Source organism: Lemur catta, chromosome 1 (assembly GCF_020740605.2).
Source record: "Lemur catta isolate mLemCat1 chromosome 1, mLemCat1.pri, whole genome shotgun sequence".
NCBI classification, from domain to species: domain Eukaryota; kingdom Metazoa; phylum Chordata; class Mammalia; order Primates; family Lemuridae; genus Lemur; species Lemur catta.
This window is the reverse complement of record NC_059128.1, coordinates 234,291,486-234,310,203: the sequence shown is the minus strand read 5'-3', so window position 1 is coordinate 234,310,203 and position 18,718 is coordinate 234,291,486. Positions and strand designations below refer to the sequence as shown.

General features: G+C 35.0%; 1 protein-coding gene across 1 annotated transcript in view; it reads right to left on the bottom strand.

Moving 5' to 3' along the window:
- MORC1 (MORC family CW-type zinc finger 1) overlaps positions 1–18,718 on the bottom strand; it is a 168,629-nt gene that overhangs the window by 37,828 nt on the left and 112,083 nt on the right. The window contains 5 exon segments of the mRNA XM_045566120.1: positions 1,111–1,215; positions 6,168–6,215; positions 6,218–6,241; positions 6,424–6,669; positions 8,440–8,505. Coding sequence (XP_045422076.1) covers positions 1,111–1,215; positions 6,168–6,215; positions 6,218–6,241; positions 6,424–6,669; positions 8,440–8,505 — 489 coding nt within the window.

Here is an 18,718-nt window from a genome sequence, read left to right as displayed (position 1 = left end):
TTATTCTATAATGAAAAATTTAAAAAATAAAACCTTCACTGTAGTCATATCATGTACCCTATGACAATGATTTTCTGATGAAGGACAAATTAATTAAGGTAAAGTCAAAAGAAATTATATGTTCCTCATTGACTCAGGTATAATTTAAATCTAATCCACAATTCTAAATAGCATTTTGTGTGAGGTACCTTACCTAAAGACATGTACAATGAGGCCAGCTCCTTTTCTAAATGCTCTCACTTATCACGTCAAAAGTAGTAACCATCTAGGATACTGCAGTTATTCTTATTTAAGTTCAAGTTTGGTTGTAAGCTTCTCGGCAATTAAAGTATTAATAAAAAGGAAACTATAGTAATAAAATTTATATTCTGATAAAAGAAAATACCAAATAGATTTTCCCTGACATTAAGTTCTAATGTCTAAATGAACTTTTAGTGTTTATTATAACAGAAAGGACACTACATAACATAATGGATAACATGGCTTCACAGAAGAAGTGTTTCTCATATGGTCAGTCCTTGAATCACTTCTTCCTAAACACCAAGAGCTTTCTACATCTGGTTCAGTGAAGGCAAAGCAACTCTACAGTAGCCCAAATATGCAGCTCTTTGATATCAACTGTCATTTTAGAATCAGGGATACATTACCCAGAGGAATAAATGGAAAGCATGCCCATATTCCCTGAACAGACTTCTCTCAGCAAGATTTTGGGCAGTGGCCTAATTTAAGTCGATCTAGAGTTATACTTTCTGGTTGAAAGTCCAGATTATGAATTACAGAAAGGTTCATATGCTTTGCATTTGGGAATAAGGTTTGTCATGACCTTCAAATTACAGATATAATTTTTATGTATTTATATATATATATATATAAACTTTCTCACCCTAATAACTAAAATGGAGTTTAGTAGAGTTATATCTCTACTAGTTTATGTAGGCTTGGGCAAGTAACTAACTTTTATGAGTCCTGTTTCTTCATCTAAAAACTAAGTTATTCAAGTAAATGTTCCAGTAAATGTTCCAGTTACTTTGAGGCACTAATGGATACCTCTAATCTTTATGAATGTGCATCAATCTCAAGGTGTCATTTAGCCAGTAAAGTTTATCTCACCAGGATTATATCTGGATCACTGCTGCTGGCTTCAACCTCAATCAGTGCCTTACATTTCTGTACAGGGTTTAGACTCTGCTTCCTTTTCATTTCCCAAGGAGAGGCCTATAGCAAGAAATTAACAAAAAATATACAAGGATTAGTAGCAACCAATGGTACACATTAAACCACTCTCATCTGGTTATTTCATTCAGCCTCTATTTACTGCAGACTTCTATAGGATCTACAGTGAAAATTCAATTTCTGATCTTTGCCTTCAAGAAGTATATGATTTAGATAAGCACATGTAGAAGTTCAATAACAATGCACAACAATAAAAAAGAATGTCACAAGTCAAATTAAGTATGAATGAGTGATATAAACTGTGGTGCAAAACAGTGAATCAAAGGACCTGCAGTATTTTGCAAAGGATCTGCATGAATTACTGTCTATATACTGGATAATATCTCATATGGATATGTACATTGTTCTTAAAACTTACAGAGATGTGGGTGGGGAGAATAAGACATACATTAATTTCAAAATATCTATGATGGCTTTCTCTTATTATATAGTTATTAATCAATGGATACTAGACATATTTAGTACCATGTGGGATGTCTGCAGTAACTTTTTGATACTGAAAAAATATTCTCCTACTTGAAAGGTGGGAAAACACTAAAATATAAAACTTATGCCGCAGGAAAAGGACTCCCATAATTGGAATGGCTAAAGTAGACTCTTACCTTCCTAAGGGTAGGGGTTGTGTCTTATGAATATCTGAGTCCTTAGCACCTTGCCCAGAGTAAATGTTTAACATGTTTGCTGAGTGAACTGAATTAACTAAAGACAGTGAAAGAATATTCAAAGGAATTGAAATGTCCAGATGTAGAAAATAAGCACATTATTTTTATTAGGATCCCTATTTTTAAGAAATGCGGGAAAAAAGTTGTTCAAGATAAAGTAGAACCTTCTGAGAAAGGCAAGGGTGTGATATAAATAGTTCTTTAGGAAGAACATTAAGCTAAGTAATTACTTGCATTAATAGAGCTAAACTGTGGTACATATAAGCTAAAATATTAGCTAATTCCAGAGCCATTTTTTTATCAAGCTTTTGAAACACATGGTAAGATTTACTTGGAGCATATCTGCCTTCCTAATTCCATGCTGCTTAGGCTAATATTAAAATTAATTACATTTCCTGCACCTCCTCTGTTTGGTAGTGGTAATGCCTAGTGTGTTTATTGGACAGGAGATTAGAAATAATCCTCAAGTAATCAAAAGTTGTTTCAATTACAGTTTAAAACCTGATTAAATTCATTTTTCAAGTGCTTATAAAGAATTTCATGGTCTCTTGATTTATCCACCTCATTTCAAGATTTTCTAAAATACAGAATGTCTTCTGGAGTGAAATTAGCTTACCTTTCCAAAAGCTCATATGCAACCTGTCTCCATTTCTGCATCTTGTACTTGCTGTTCAATCCCTTCTAATCTGGTTTCTGCCCTCTTTATCCCAACAGCAACAATAAATTCTTCCTGAGATCATCTCTATTACCCCTAAATCATTAAATCAATGGACAGTTTTCAGGCCTTTGCCTACTTGAGTTGGCTTCTCAACAGAATTTAGCCTTTTGACTGCCTCTCTTCAAATCATCTTTTTTTCCCTCTTGGGAAATTTGATATAATGATATAACAAATTACTGATTTTTCTTCTTACTGCTCTGTCAATTCTTTCACAATCATCTGCACATACCTATACTCCAATAGCTAGCCATAAAATGTTAAAATTCCTCAAGTTTCTGTCTCATCCTTCTCTCTTCTTACCCTTCAACCTCACTCATAAACTTCACAAGTTTATGTTTCCTATTTAAACCTCACCTCTGAAATCCAGACTCATATGTGATTTCTCACTTGGCACATCCTCCTGAAGGTCTCAAAATAAGCTGAACTCATGCTCCCTTCCACAGTATCAGTCACCTTCTAGGACTCCCTATTTCAATAAATTGAATCACCATTCAACCAGGTGAAGGAGCTTGAAATTCTGTAGTCATTCTTGCCATTTCCTTCTGTGCTGCCCTGTATATCCAATACAGACCGTCCACAAGATGGGGCAGTGTTACCTCCCCCACCACCATAATCCAAGCTCACTCTAAAGTGATTTCTCCATTAGACCACTGTTATAGCCTCCTAATTGCTCTGCCTGCATTCACTCTTGTTAAATATAACCGTTAAGCAATCATCCACTGGTTATCAATCCCAGGGGAGAACTCTAAACACTCTACTGTATGTTGGTATTGGAGTTCCCAAAGGAAACACACTGGATGGAACAAGGCTTTATTTATATAGTGAAGAGAAAGAGAAAGATCAGGCTCAGTAGTGAGCATCAGTCCCCATGCCCTGCAGTTCTCCCTCCCCCCCAACAACCAACACAGGGCAATTGGCCACACATACCCTTCTCATGCTATAGAAGGATACTGTCCCCCTCTCCAAGGAGGACAGATATAGCAGTGGGGTTGACCAGGTGCACATGACACATATGCTTAACAAAGGAACAAACAGTGGCCTCGCAAGAGACAAAAATATTCCCACACAAAGCGATAAGCCCAGCATAGGCCACATTGGCTTTTTATCTCTCAGTAAGAAAGTGTCCCAGGCCCAAGGTCTATCCTTATGTGGACAACTGGGGATCAAATGACTGCATTCATGAGAATGTCTTTCCTAACAACTCTGCTCTCTACTAACCTTTGGTCCATGCTTAGCCAAATCAGCCTTTAACAAAGGAAAATTTGGTCACGCCTCTCCCCTGCTTGAAACTCTCCAATGGCTTTCTGTTGCTTTTAGGATAAATACAAAACCCTTCAATCAAGGCCTGTAGGACCTGCCCTACTCCTCTCATACCACATGCCTTTCCATCTCTCTGTTCTGCCGTTGTTGAATTGTCTTTTTAGAGTTCTTCGTATTCACCACATTTTGTCTATATGGCAAATGCTGTTTGCATTGCTTGGAAATGCTTTCCTTCCTTTCTTACCTATTTAACCGGAATTCAATCCTAAAAACTTCGTCACCATTTTTTTCTAGGAAGACATCCCTGTTCCAGCAGAGTCAAATCCCCTCTTATAAACACTCATGCCACTATGTCATAAAAACTGCCACAGTAGCAATTTACATTTGTCTGTGTAATTATTGAGTGTCTGTCTCTATTGCCAAACTGTAAGTTTGTTGGAGGCAGGAACCATATGTGGTTTTTCTCACAGTTGAATCACCTGTAGCTGGTATACTGAGCAGCACATAATAAAATTATAAATATATATACACACACACATAGACACATATGTATATATATGTGTGTGTACATATATATAGCTACATAAAGAGTATGTATATCTGTTCACTTTGTGTAGCTTTACATATACACACATATACATATATGCTATACTAAGAAAGAACCTATATTTAAAGTCTAAAATGTGTTGTTCTAACATTGGAGCACACTCTTAACTTCTCAATGAATTATGTTTTTAGAGCATGCAATATGTCTACATAATAAACCAACAAAGCCCAATCCTGACATTGCACAGCTAATAAGTTTTTCTAGAATTCAGAGTTAAAGAAGATAATACTATAAAGTGATAAAACTACTTTTTATATATTACAAACATGCAGTACTTTGAACACAGGATTGGATAAATATCTGCTGAATACATAAACCTGTACATTCAAATGTGAGACATAATTTAAAGCAACAGAAAAACTAAAATTCTGTAGTGTAGACAGATTCAGCTTGGCTTATATAATTTCCAGAAAATATTTTGGGCAAAAATTTCAAAATTATAGAGAAATAGATTTGAAATATTTTAAGAGGATGAGCTACTCAAAAAAGAAAAAAGCAAAGAAAGTCTTAGGCGGTAAGGATTTTCACCAAAGATTTTCAGAGTCTGTACATCATTTGCCAAAGATATTACAAAGGAATGCGTGAGAGATTTCCATAATGTAGCTATTGTTCTACATAATTCCCTTTGAAAGGACCATGTCTAAGATATCTTATCTCTCACCATGCCTTATGCAGTGTCTTGCACTGGGCAGAAGCTCAGTAGATATTTGCTGATCAGATGAGTTTATTGCTTTCAGACCTTATGTCAATTCATTTGACTGCTTTCCATGGTGGACCACACCTACCCTTCAAGGGCGAATTTAATTTGTGGAAATAGTAAAAAGGCATTAGAAGTCAAATTTCATAAATAAGATAGATAAACTAGGTAATAAATTTTGGCTTATACAAGATGTGAAATGAAAGTTAACACCATGATATCTGTAATCATTCAGTACTGAACCTGGCACAAGGTAAAGGCCCACACAACTATACGTATTATTGTTATAAGCTGAGTCAAAGGGAAAATTTTCAAAAGCAATTAAATAATGCTAATGCTGGAAGAATGAATGTGTTGTGATTCTTTTGAAAGAAACAAATTCATTTAGATATATGAAAATTCTGGGGTGGAACATTCGTTAAAATCAGTCCCAAAACTTACTTGTATATTAACATTATATCTTGTTTTGACTATAGGGGTAACAATATGTATGATTTAGCTGTGCATTTTTCCTATAAAGATCGAATGCAGGCCGGGCGCGGTGGCTCACGCCTGTAATCCCAGCACTCTGGGAGGCCAAGGCAGGCGGATTGTTTGAGCTCAGGAGTTCGAGACCAGCCTGAGCAAGAGCGAGACCCCGTCTCTACTAAAAATAGAAAGAAATTATATGGACAACTAAAAATATATATATAAAAAATTAGCCGGGCATGGTGGCGCATGCCTGTAGTCCCAGCTACTCGGGAGGCTGAGGCAGGAGGATCACTTGAGCCCAGGAGTTTCAGGTTGCTGTGAGCTAGGCTGACGCCACGGCACTCTAGCCCGGGCAACAGAGTGAGACTCTGTCTCAAAAAAAAAAAAAAAATACACTTTTAAAATATAAAAAAAATAAAAAAGAAATTTAAAAAAAATTGAATGCAAAACCCTAAAGATTAAAGGTTTATCCTAAATGAATTTTTCTCTCTTAAATACAGATTTAAAATCTTTTCCCACCTGGGCATTCCTCAGAGGCCCTTCACTTGGTTGAGCTCTCCAGACACTGGGCTGATATTAGCAATCTAACTTTTCTTCCAAAACAGAAAATACATAAAAGAAAAAAAATTGAACCTTGTCCAGGAAACAAAGACTACAATGTATATTCTAAAATTAGAGTGCTTTAAAAATGTGAAAGTGAAGCAAAACCTTAACCAAATGCTATTTCCAGAACAAGTGAATTATTATACATTTCGTGAATGAGAAAAAGAAATACCTGGGGTCTCTCAGCTAGTTTGACATTTTCTGTCAGAGCTGCTGGATGTCTCTGCTGTTGAGGTTTCATTTTCTTCCGCATATACTTCTTCCTAATTTTAGTCTCGGAAACATATTCTACATCAGAGTCTGTATTTTCTGTGTCTCTTTTTTGGCCTCTATGGCTGACCAAAAGTCCAAAGGATGAAAGAGTTTCATGCTTCAAGTCATCACCCAAAAGCCTGATATTCTGAGTTTTGGTATTTTCCTTAAATAACAAAGAACACGACTTTATTTTTTGGTAGCCAGCTTATTTATAATTAATTACCATTTTCTTCATAATCTTATTATATTAGGTAGTATTTCTTACTACCAATAAAACAGTTTAAAAATCAAAAACTTAGAAAATCCACTTTAGCAAAGATATAATGCTCATTAAGAATTTGATTCAGAAAAAGCTGCAAAGCTAGGCTGAGTCAAGACATCTGATTTTGAAGATGCAGACATCCCCAGAGGGAGGACACACTGTGGAACCAGACTTCCTCCCAAGAGAGGTTTACTTGCCTTTGGCTTCCTGCTGCAAACAAGGCTGGTCCCTGCCCCTACCCCAATCCCTCATCCTGCTTCTTGCCCCTTGCTGGCTGCTACTTTAACCAATGAAAGATATATTTGCTAAGAGTTCTAGACAACATGTGCCTGCTTGTTAGCTCCTACTGTCTTTTGCGAGAAACCAAAAGTAACTATTAGAAGTAGAGGGGAGTTTAGGGCAGAGCACAGAACGAAACTTTGATATTCCTAAGCATACCATTATCTACCACAGCCCTAATGTCTGCTGGTCAAGGAACCAGTACACTCCTCAGTGGTGCTGAGGGCTCAAAGAAACTGTCTAGCTCCCTTTATCCCTCACATAAACCACGATCATTTTGTAAAGTTACATTATAGTTGAGTATACTAGTTTGTTCACAGCTGGGCAGAATCTCAAGGCATGAGATAATATTGTTATTACAGAGGCCTTATAAGAACATATTTACAATCTATTTCCCACGGCAAGTTACTTGCAGATGATTTTTACTGCTCTCTACTTCAGAAGAATCCCTTTGCTTATCTTACTGTCAGACTCTGGTGATAAGTTATTATAAAATTGGTAAATCTTGAGCGTGGTTCAGCAATTCAGCTATGTAGTGATCTCACATAAATTACTATGAAAGGAGGGAGTTTGATTACAACATTATACAAGCTCCCATTTATTACTGGGTTCATGGGTCCCTGATTCCTTAATACAGTAGCAGAAGGTGCAAATAAAAAACAAACTAAAAAGACACCCTGGAAACAAGTGTTCCAATATTTAACGTGAATAGTAAGGAAATGCTAAAGATATAAAATATATTATGTACATCTAACAGAAATCTATTTATGTAAATGTTGGCTGGGGTTTATCAATCCCAACATGTGCCTGTTAAGAAATATGAGTAATTAAAATTATAGAGTTCCATATTTGTGTGTGTGTGTGTGACTGATATAACTGAGAAGGTAACTCTAAAGGATCAAAAATGTTCCCCTCTAAATTTTAAATTCTAGATAATAGACATTTGAGAAATATCATGTATTATGACATTTAGCAAACACAAGAAACAATGTAAGAAATATACATACAACATATTATTAAGCAAATATACAACCATAGACTGAAAATCAATCTGTCTCTTCATATATATGTAATATATATACTATATATTTCTATGTATATATACATATATGCACACATAGAAAATATTAGAAAGAAATACATTAAGATATTTAAAATGGCCATTGTGTGCAGGCAGTAAGGTGATGGGTAATTTAAATATTGTTTATATTTTATTTTCTGTGTTCCCTAATAAACTGGTATCACTCTCGTAAGAGAAAAATGATAGTTAAAATCTATCAGTGCTTCCCTTTCTGATCCTCATAAACCATGACAACATCTGGCCCTCAATAAGGCTTATCCCTCGCATGGAAAATGTGATACAAATGGCTCAAACCAACATTAATTACTCACCTTAGGTGCTGAAGTTAGCCTGGTGGATGTGAACTCAGTGATTCTATCCATTGGTATAAACTGAGGCTTTTATGGGAAAACAAATGATTAAGGAGAATGTAAATAAAAATAACTTCTGACAGATTACAATAATTCGGTATTCTTCATTTCTTAAAGAAGTGTCAAGATAGCACATCCTCACCAATAGTTTTTTAAGGACTCCATTTTAGATATACTTAAATGATGTTCCGATTAGGAGTGACTGGATAGTACAAGAGAATCCTGTGGTCTGTTGAAGTATTACAGATCAAATGTCCTGTGAGAAACTTAGGGTGCCACTGTGTCAAAGCTTATCCCATTCCCAGCCTCCATAGCCCTTGTCTCCCATCTCTCAAGACCCTGTGTTCCCCACCTGCAGGGCCCAGGGTATGGAATGAACCCTGACATTTAGCAGCAGCTCTGTCTAGTTCAGAGCTCTCGGTCTGAGCTTCAGTGGATTCTTGAGGGTAAACTGGCCCTGTGTCCCTAATCCGCTCAATGCCCAAATCACATCTACTATTCCTCGGGCTCATATTCATGTTCCCATGCCTTTGTATAACCCATTTTCGTGGACTGAAATGACCTTTCCAACCTTGTCCATTTGTCAAATTCCATTCATCCTTCAAGTCTCTGTTCAAATATTATCCACCCTGAGAGCCTCCTCCAGTTCTCTAAGGGAGAAGTAATTGCTTTATCTTCTATACTCCCAAGGGATTATTTCTCTTAACATGTTTATAGAGATAATATATTCACATGGGACAACATACATTTTAAAAGTATTTCAAAAAGAAGTCTCCTTACGACTTCATTCTCCGTGTGACCGGTTCATATTCCATTAACATGTAACCACTGCTACTACTTTCACATTTGTCTTTCCAGAGATTTGTTTATATATCATATATAAGCATATATATATATGTATTGTGCCTTTTTCTATATAAAAATTTCTCCCACTTTTTGTGATAGGGAAAATGGTAGTATATTATACCACAGTCTGCATCCTGCTTTTTCATTTATATATATCCTAGAGATCTTTCTTGGAACATAAAGAGCTTCTTTATTCCCTTTTGCAGCTGCATTATATTCCAATGTATTGTTGTACAAAAATTTATTTAACCAGACCTGCTGATAGACATTTAGATCTTCTCAATCTTTTACTGTACAAATAATTTTGCAGTGACCAACCTTGTAAATAGGTAATTTCACATTTGGGTGAATATGTCTATATAATCGATTTCTCAAAGTGAAATTTCTAGATCAAAAGGTATATACATTTATAATTTCAATGAACACTGCTAAATTTTCTCCACCAGGCTTTTTGGTGGCCCAGCATATAGTCACTATTGTGAATATTCCAATATTACTTGAAAAAAGTACATTCTCTATTTTGAGAGTACAGAGTTTGATACATATAAATTATATATAATTATTATTATTGATTGTTCAGATATTTCTAGGCTGAGAGAAAATTAAATTTTCCTGTTACTAGTATGAGTGTCTCTTTTTCATGTATCACTTATAGGTTTTGCTTTATGGACCCTGACACTACATTAGCTGATGTGAAATAGTTGTAATTAATGATGTTCATTCTGAATGAACCTTTTAGCCTAATGAAGTGCCCTTCTTTGTACTGTCTAATGTTTTTCCCTTTGGATTTCATCTTGTCTGATATTAGGCTAGGCCTCTATTTTCTTTGTGTGCATTTGTCTAAAATAAAATAACATTTTCAACCTTTTTGAATTACCCTTTTAGATGGGTGTCTTGTAGACAGCACAGGCTCAGTCTTTGCTTTGTGATAAAACCTGAGGTTCTTTATCCTTTATTAAGGTAAGCTCAAGCCATTTATATTTATTGACTTCATATATATGTTTGGTATTAGTTAAGTTATATTATTTTATCTTCTATTTTTATAATTTAAGTCTCTAGTGATACATTCTATTTTCTTTTTTTGTCCTGGTGAATACCATATAATGACAACTTTATATAACATTCTTAGTTTATCTTTAGACAGTATCTCTATGTTTCTTACTCTGAATAGTGACAAAATTTGTGTATTTTCTCTTCCTCCTTTTCTTCCACTGTCTAATATTTATCAATATATGACCCTTCACAAGGTTTACCTTAGTACTAAAAAGTGTATGCTTAAATCCATAAATGGTACCTCTTTATCTCCTATTGCAGATGAGGCAAAAATTAAACTACCTTTCCCCTTTCACTACCCTTGACCTCCCTTTTTTTGTTAATTGAATTATACACTGCGAAGGCATTCACATTCAGTTTGGTACCTGATGTGACACGTTTCAGTCTTATTTCTATAGTTAAATACAGTCAATGCTTACTTTCAGTCCTTCGCTGTGGAATTTTCAGACATCTCTTACTGGCTGAAGTTTGATGTCTAGTAGTTTCCTCATAAGGGGACCATGAGAATATTTCCTGAGTTTTTTTCTATTTTCAAAACTTTATTTGTAGGCTTTTCATTTGAAGAATAGTTCAATAAATACAGAATTTTGGGTTTACTCTTCCTTTCTTTGAGGATCTCATACTTCTTACTTCATTGTCACCTGGAGTTGATTTTTATTTTGTAGAAAAGTTTGAAGCCAAACTGAATTGTTTTTTCTCTATACATGACCTGGTCTTTATGCCTGCTGGTCAAAGGAATCTACATTTTACTTTACAGCTGAGTAAAGACAAATCTACTAAGATATATCTTACTGTTGACTATTCTGGGGCAATTTTCCCCTACCATGCAGCATACTATTTCACATATGTAGTTTCAAGTTTTACTTTTTTCCTGAAAAATGTGCCTGATTTATATGTTTAAAAAATGTATTCTACCATTACTGTTTTCTTTGGGTATTTCAATTGTACTGTCTAATGTTTTTCCCACACAGTCTGCATCCTGCTTTTTCACTTAAGGATATATCCTAGAGATATTTCTCTTTTAGTACATAAAGTACTAAAGTTCCTCTTTTTCCTACATTTATTATAATTTTTTGTGATTATAAGCAATTCTTTGCCAATTTCTATTCATTTGATTTTCACTTTTTATCCTCTACGTTAGGAATAGCGAACTTTTTCTGCAAAAGGCTAGATGATAAATAGTTTCAATTTTGTAGGCCCCATACAGTCTCTGAGTTTTCTCTTTTTCCTTTTGCCATTTAAAAATGTAAAAATCATTTTCAGCTTCAGGGCCATGAATGAACAGGTGGGCTGGGTTTGGCCCATGGGTAATAGTATATGTGACCCCTGCTCTATAACTCCACTATGCTTACCACAGTGATAATTTGCCTTGCATTCTTTCCAACTGCATAATTTCATTTCTCCTATTTTATTCTTGAATTCTACCAAATCATGGTTTACTTCATGGTCCCCTACAGTCTCAGTATCTCTTCATGAATTTTTGTATAATATTTCTGTTTTGGAATCTTTCTTCATACAAATGACTTTTTTCACTAAGTTTTTAAAAATTTATGTATAAATGTATATGTTTAATTTCCTTCTGATCCACGTTAACATTTTTCTTTTTCAAATTTACAACTTTATTGAGGTATAACTGACATACTAATGACTGTACAAAATTCAAGTGTACAATTTGACAGATTTTGACATATCTATAAACCAATCAATCTAGCATCATAATCAAGATAATGAACATACTGATCATCCCCCCAAGTTTCCTTGTCTCTCTACCACCTTTTCCAACCCCTACCCCACCCCAGCACAACCACTGATCTATTTTTTCTCACTGTAGATTACCGGTATTTTCTACAATTTTATATTAAGTGGAATCATACAGTATGCAATCTTTTTTTGTCTGCCTTCTTTCGCTCAGAAGAATTACTTACAAATTCATCCATGTTGCTGTGTGAATCAAGAGCTCGTTCCTTTCTGTGGCCAAGTAGTTTTCCACTAAATGGACATACCACAATTTGTCCTTTCACCTACTGGTGGTCATCTGAGCAGCTTCTAGGTTTTGAGTATTGTAAACAAAACTACTATGAGCACACAAGTACAAGTTTTGGGGTAGATATATGCTCAGATTTCTCTTGGGTAGTACCTAGGAGTGGAATTTCTGGGTCATATGGTAGGTCTACCTTTAACTTTTTTTAAAAAATTGCCAAACTAGGCCAGGCACAGTGGCTCACATCTGTAATCCTGGCACTCTGAGAGACCGAGGCAGGAGGACTGCTTGAGCTCAGTAGTTCAAGACCAGCCTGAGCAAGACTCATCTCTGCTAAAAATAGAAAAATTAGCTGAGTATCATGGCACCCACTGTAGTTCCAGTTACTTGGGAGGCAGGGGCAAGAGGATCATTTAAGCCCAAAACTTCAAGGTTGCAGTGAGCTACAATGATGCCACTACACTCTACCCAGGGTGACAGAGCAAGACTCTGCTTCAAAAAAAAAAAAAAAAAAAAAAAAATTTCCAAACTGTTTTCCACAGTCATCTTACCATTTTACATTTTCAATGGTTGCTCCATATCCTAGCCAACACAATATAATCAATCATTTTAATTTTATACATTGTAGTGATATCTCAGCATGGTTTTAGTTTGCATTTCCTTCATGATTACTGAAGTTGAGCATCTTTTCATGTGTTTATTTACTATCTTTATATCTCCCTTGGTGATGTGTCTATTCATATATTGTATCTACTTTTAATTGTGTTGTTTATCTTCTTATTACTGAGTTTTAAAATTCTTTATGTAGTCTAGATACAAGTCTACTGTAAGATACTGTTTTGCAAATATTTCCTCCCAGTCTGTGGCTTGACTTCTCAATGTCTCAACTGTGTCTTTCCAAGAGCAAAAGTTTTTAAAATTTTCTTTGATAGCTCATCTTTTTGGGTCATATTTTAGAAATACATGACAAACCTCAGGCCACTAAAATTTCTTCCTATATTTCCTTCTAGAAGGTTTATAGTTGTCTTTTATATTTAGGCCTATGATACATTTCAAGATAATTTTTGTACATGGCATGAGGTTAACAGTCAAGGTTCATTATCTTGGGGGACATACGGCCATCAAAGTGTTTCAGTGCCATTTAGTAAAAATATTATTCTTTTTCTCATTGAAATGTCTTGGTTGCTTTGTTGAAAATCAACTGACCATATATATGTGGGTCTATTTCTTCACTCTTTATTTTGTTCCATTGCTCTATTTGTCTCTTTCTATATCAATATTGCACTGTTTAAATTATTGCAATTTTATGATGAGTACTGAAATTAGGTAGTTAGTCCTCCAAACCTGTTCTTTTTTAAAGTTACTTTGATTACTCTAAATCCTTTGAATTCCATATAAATTTTAGAATCAGTTTTTCAATTTCTACCAAAAAAAAAAACCTTGTTTGGATCTTGCTGGAGATTGGGTTAAACCTAAGGCCAACTGGAGAGATCCGACATCTTAATGATATTGAGTCTTCAAACACATGACATAAGATATCTATTTAATTTTTTCAGCAGTGTGGCTTTTTTATTATTATTTCAAAATATATGGGAGTACAAATGTTTTCGGTTACATGGATTGCTTTTGTTACGCTTCAATAAGGGTTATAAGTATGCCCATCACCTGGATAGTGTTCACTGCATCCATTCGGTAGGTTTTCACTCATCCTCTTTCCCCTCGTCCTCCTGCTTGATTTCCACAGAGGTTTACTTCCCTCTGTGCATATCTGTGGTCATCAGTTAGTTCCAATTTAATAGCAAGTATATATGGTGTTTGTTTTTCCATTCTTTAGATACTTCACTTAGGATAATGGTCTCCAGTTCCATCCACATTGTTGCAAAATGCCTTAATTCATCCTTTATTGTGGCTGAGCAGTATTCCATAGTATACATATATGACATTTTGTTAATCCACTCACGAAATGATGGGCACCGGGGTTGATCCACATCTTTGAAATTGTGAATTGTGCTGCAATAAACATTCAAGTGCAGGTATCTTTTTGATAAAATGTTTTATTTTCGTTTGGGTCAATACCCAGTACTGGGATTGCTGGATCAACTGTAGGTCTACTTTTTGTTCTTTGAGGAATCTCCATAATGTTTTCCATAGAGGCTGTACTAATTTGCAGTCCCATCAACAGTATTTCGGTGTTCCTTTCTGCATGCATGCCAGCATCTATTATTTTTGGACTTTTTAATAAAAGCCATTCTAACAGGGGTAAGGTGATATTTCATTGTGGTTTTAATTTGGATTTTCCTGATGATTACTGACATTGAACATTTTTTGATATGCTTACTGGTCATTTGTCTCTCTTCTTTTGAAAAGTTTCTATTCATGTCTTTTGCCCACTTTTTAATGGAGTTTTTCTTTTTTTCCTGCTGATTTGCTTGAGTTCTTTGTAGATTCCAGTTACTAGCCCTTTATTGGATGTATAGCTTGTGAATATTTTCTCCCATTCTGTAGGTTGTCTACTTGCTCTGTTGATTATTTTCTTAGCTGTGTAGAAGCTTTTCAATTTAATCAAGTCCCATTTACTTATCTTTGTTGTTGCTGTGATTGCCATTGGAGTCTCCTTCATAATTCCTTGCCTAGGCTTATATCTAGAAGAGTTTTTCCAACATTTTCTTCTAGAATTCTTACGGCTTCATGCTTACATTTAAGTCTTTTATCCAGCTTGCATGAATTTTTTTGAGAGTGGTGAGAGATAAGAATCTTGTTTCATTCTTCTGCATGTGGCTATCCAATTTTCCCAGCACCATTTATTGATCGGGGCTTCTTTTCCCCAGCGTATATTGTTGCCTGCTTTGTCAAACATCAATTGGCTATATGTGGATGGTTTTATATCTGGTTCTCTGTTCTATTCCATTGATCTATGTCTCTATTTTTATGCCAATACCATGCTGTTTTGGTTACTGCAGCTTTGTAGTATAGTTTGAAGTCTGATAATGTGACACCTCCAGATTTGTTGTTTTTGCTTAAGATTGCTTTGTCTTATTCGGGCTCTTTTCTGGTTCCAAAGGAAGCATAGAATTATTTTTTCTAGATCTGTAAAATATGGCATTGGTATTTTGGTGGGGATTGCACTGAATCTGTAAGTCACTTTGGGTAGTATGGACATTTTAACAATGTTGATTCTGCCGATCCACGAGCATGATGTTTTACCATTTGTTTGTGTCATCCACGATTTCTTTCCTCAGTGTTTCATAGTTCTCTTTGTAGAGATCTTTCACCTCCTTGGTTAAGTATATTCCTAGGTATTTCATTTTCTTTGTGGCTATTGTGAATAGTACTGAGCCTTTGATCTGACTCTCAGCTTCACTGCTATGGGTCTATAGGAATGTTATTGATTTGTGTACATTGATTCTGTAACCTGAGACTTTGCTCAATTTACTTATCAGTTCCAGAAATCTTTTGGTAGAGTCTGGGGTTTTCTAGATATAAGGTCATATCATCAGTAAAAAGCGATAGTTTGACCTCTTCTTTCCCAATTTGGATACCCTTTATTTCTTTCTCTTGCCTGATCACTCTGGATATGACTTACAGCACTATGTTGAATAGAAGTGGTGACAGTGGACTCTTGTCTTGTTCCAGTAGGGGAAATGCTTTCAACTTTTCCCCATACAGTAGGATGTTGGATGTGGGTTTTTCACATATGGCTTTTATAATTTTCAGATATGTTCCCTCTATGCCCAGTTTGTTGAGGGTTTTTATCATTAAAGAGTGTTGGATTTTGTCCAATGCTTTCTCTGCATCTATTGAGATTATCATATGGTCTTTGTTTTGGCTTCTGTTTATGTGGTGAATCATATTTATTGATTCATGTATGTTGAACCATCCTCATCCTTGAGATGAAGCCCATGTGGTCATGGTGGATTATTTTTTGATGTGCAGTTGAATTCGGTTTGCTAGTATTTTGTTGAGAATTTGTATATATTTATAAGGGATAGTGGTCTGTAGTCTTCTTTTTTTGTTGTGTCCTTTCCTGGCTTTGGTATCAGGGTGATACTGGCTTCAGCAGTGTTTTGTGTAGTTTTCAGTATACAGGTCTTGCACATCTTTTGTCAAATTTATCCCTAAGTATTTCATATATTTTATTGTTATTGGAATATTTTTAAAAATTTGATTTCCAACTGTTTGCTGCTAGTATTTAGAAATAGTTGATTTTTATATGTTGATTTTGTATCTTGTAACCCTGCTAAGCTCATTTCACTATTTCTAATAACTTTTTGTAGATTTTACCTGATTTTCTACATAGACTATCATATCTGAAAAGTAAAAAACGTTTTACCTCTTCCTCTATAATCTGAATGCCTTTTCTTTCTTTCTAGAGTGCCTTGTCTTTCTTTCTTTCTAGAACTGCTTGTACAATGTTGAACTGGAGAGCTGAGAGTGAAATTCCTTGACTCATTCCTGATCTTAGGAGGAAGAACATTTTGCCTTTCACTAATAAGTATGCCTTTAGCTCTAATTTTTTTGTATATGCCCTGTATCACATTAAGGGAGTTTTCTGATCTTCTGATAATTTTTATCATGAACAACCACAGTTGCTTCTTTTTTACCATTTGTATTTTGCAGAATTTTTTTCTTTTATTATATTTTATTTACATGTTATATATTTACATGATTTCTTATTCAAATTTTATTGGAACTTTTTTCTTTTTTTAGTACAATATCTTGTTTGGATGCTATACTAATGTTTGGTTTTTAACACATCATTATAAAGGTTGGATTTTTCAAGACCAGCTCTTTGCCAAAGCTTTCTACAGAAAGGGCAGGTGGGGGGTAACATTCTAGGAAAGTTATTTTTCACAAGTAAAGCTTCTTTCCTTTTTATCTCTAAAAAAACTGTTTCTGAAAAATATGACTTGTTTGAGTACTTTCATGTGCATTTCACATTTTCTACTACTGTGAATCAAAGTTGGTCCAGTAGGGTTCCTGTTGCCTGCTGGCTATTGCAGACAATGGCTATAGCTTTTCTATCTCCAGATGTGTCTATCTTCAGTAAGTGTATTTGTGTTGATTCTTTTGATATGCTATTACTAGGCTCTTTCTTCAATTTCTCTCCCCTTACTCCTGTGGAGCTTCTGTATCATCTTTACTGTTTTGAGCAGCTGCAAGAAATATTTTCACATGTATCTCTGCTATGGCTTGAATTTGTCCCCCAAAAAGTATGTGTTGGAAACTTAATCCCCAATGCAACAGTTTTGGGAGGTAGGGACTAATGAGAAGTGGACTCCACTTTTGTGAAGGAATGGATTAATGTAAATTATAAAGGGGTTTGAGGTTGCAAGTCTGGTATCTCTCTCTCACACTCCCTCTCTCTCCCCCTCTCCTACCCTTTCACCTTCTGCCATGGGATGATGCAGCAAGTAGGCCCTTACCAGATGCTGGAACTTTAATATTGTACTATTCAGCGTCCAGGACTTTGAGAAATAAATTTCTTTTTTTTTTATAAATTACTCAGTCTATGGTATTCTGATATAGCAACACAAAATGGACTAGGACAGTCTCCTAGTTTGACTGAACTTTCAGTTTACATTTTTGTTTTCTATTTTCTTTGTTGCTCTTAGAAGACTTTCAGAAAAATGGGGAAATGCTAAGTATATATAGCTATATTTATACCAAAAGTCCCCTATAACACTTTTACTTACCTTTATCATTGTATGTAGCACACTGCCTTATAGTTATGTGTTGACATGTGTGTTTCTCTCAATAACTATGAACTCCCAAACTCATTCTTTTATCTGTAGTACCTAGTACAAGGTTTTTGGTATTATTGGTGCTCAATAAAATGCTGATGATTAACAGAATAAACAAATGTCCCTAAAGCCTACTACTAATCTCTTCCACATTTAAAATGCTGCCACAAGTCTATTCTGCATTCATATTGTGACTTCTGTTGGATATTATCACACCACCTGTTGGATATTATCACACCTTTCAGATGCTTTATACTAAATTCAAGTGTATACTCTTTCCAGTGTCTGCATTACCCTGGGATGAGTCTTGCTCCTGATATAGTAAAATGGATTTGACCTGGCCTGAGAATAATACACGATTCTGTTAAATTATTTGGTTTTGCAATATTTTAAGTGTTAGCTTAAAGATAATTATTTTTTGCTATATAGCTTTATTGTAATAGGTTTTGACCTGAACTACTAATCACATCACTAAACCAGACTTCTGAGTAATTAAAAACTTTACAAGTTCAATAAATTATGCTCTTTCATTTTAATTTCATAGTTGTTTCTATAAAAGAACTTGAGACATTATAGAAAACCACAGCAAAGACTTCTTAACTACATTTTGAGTAGAAAA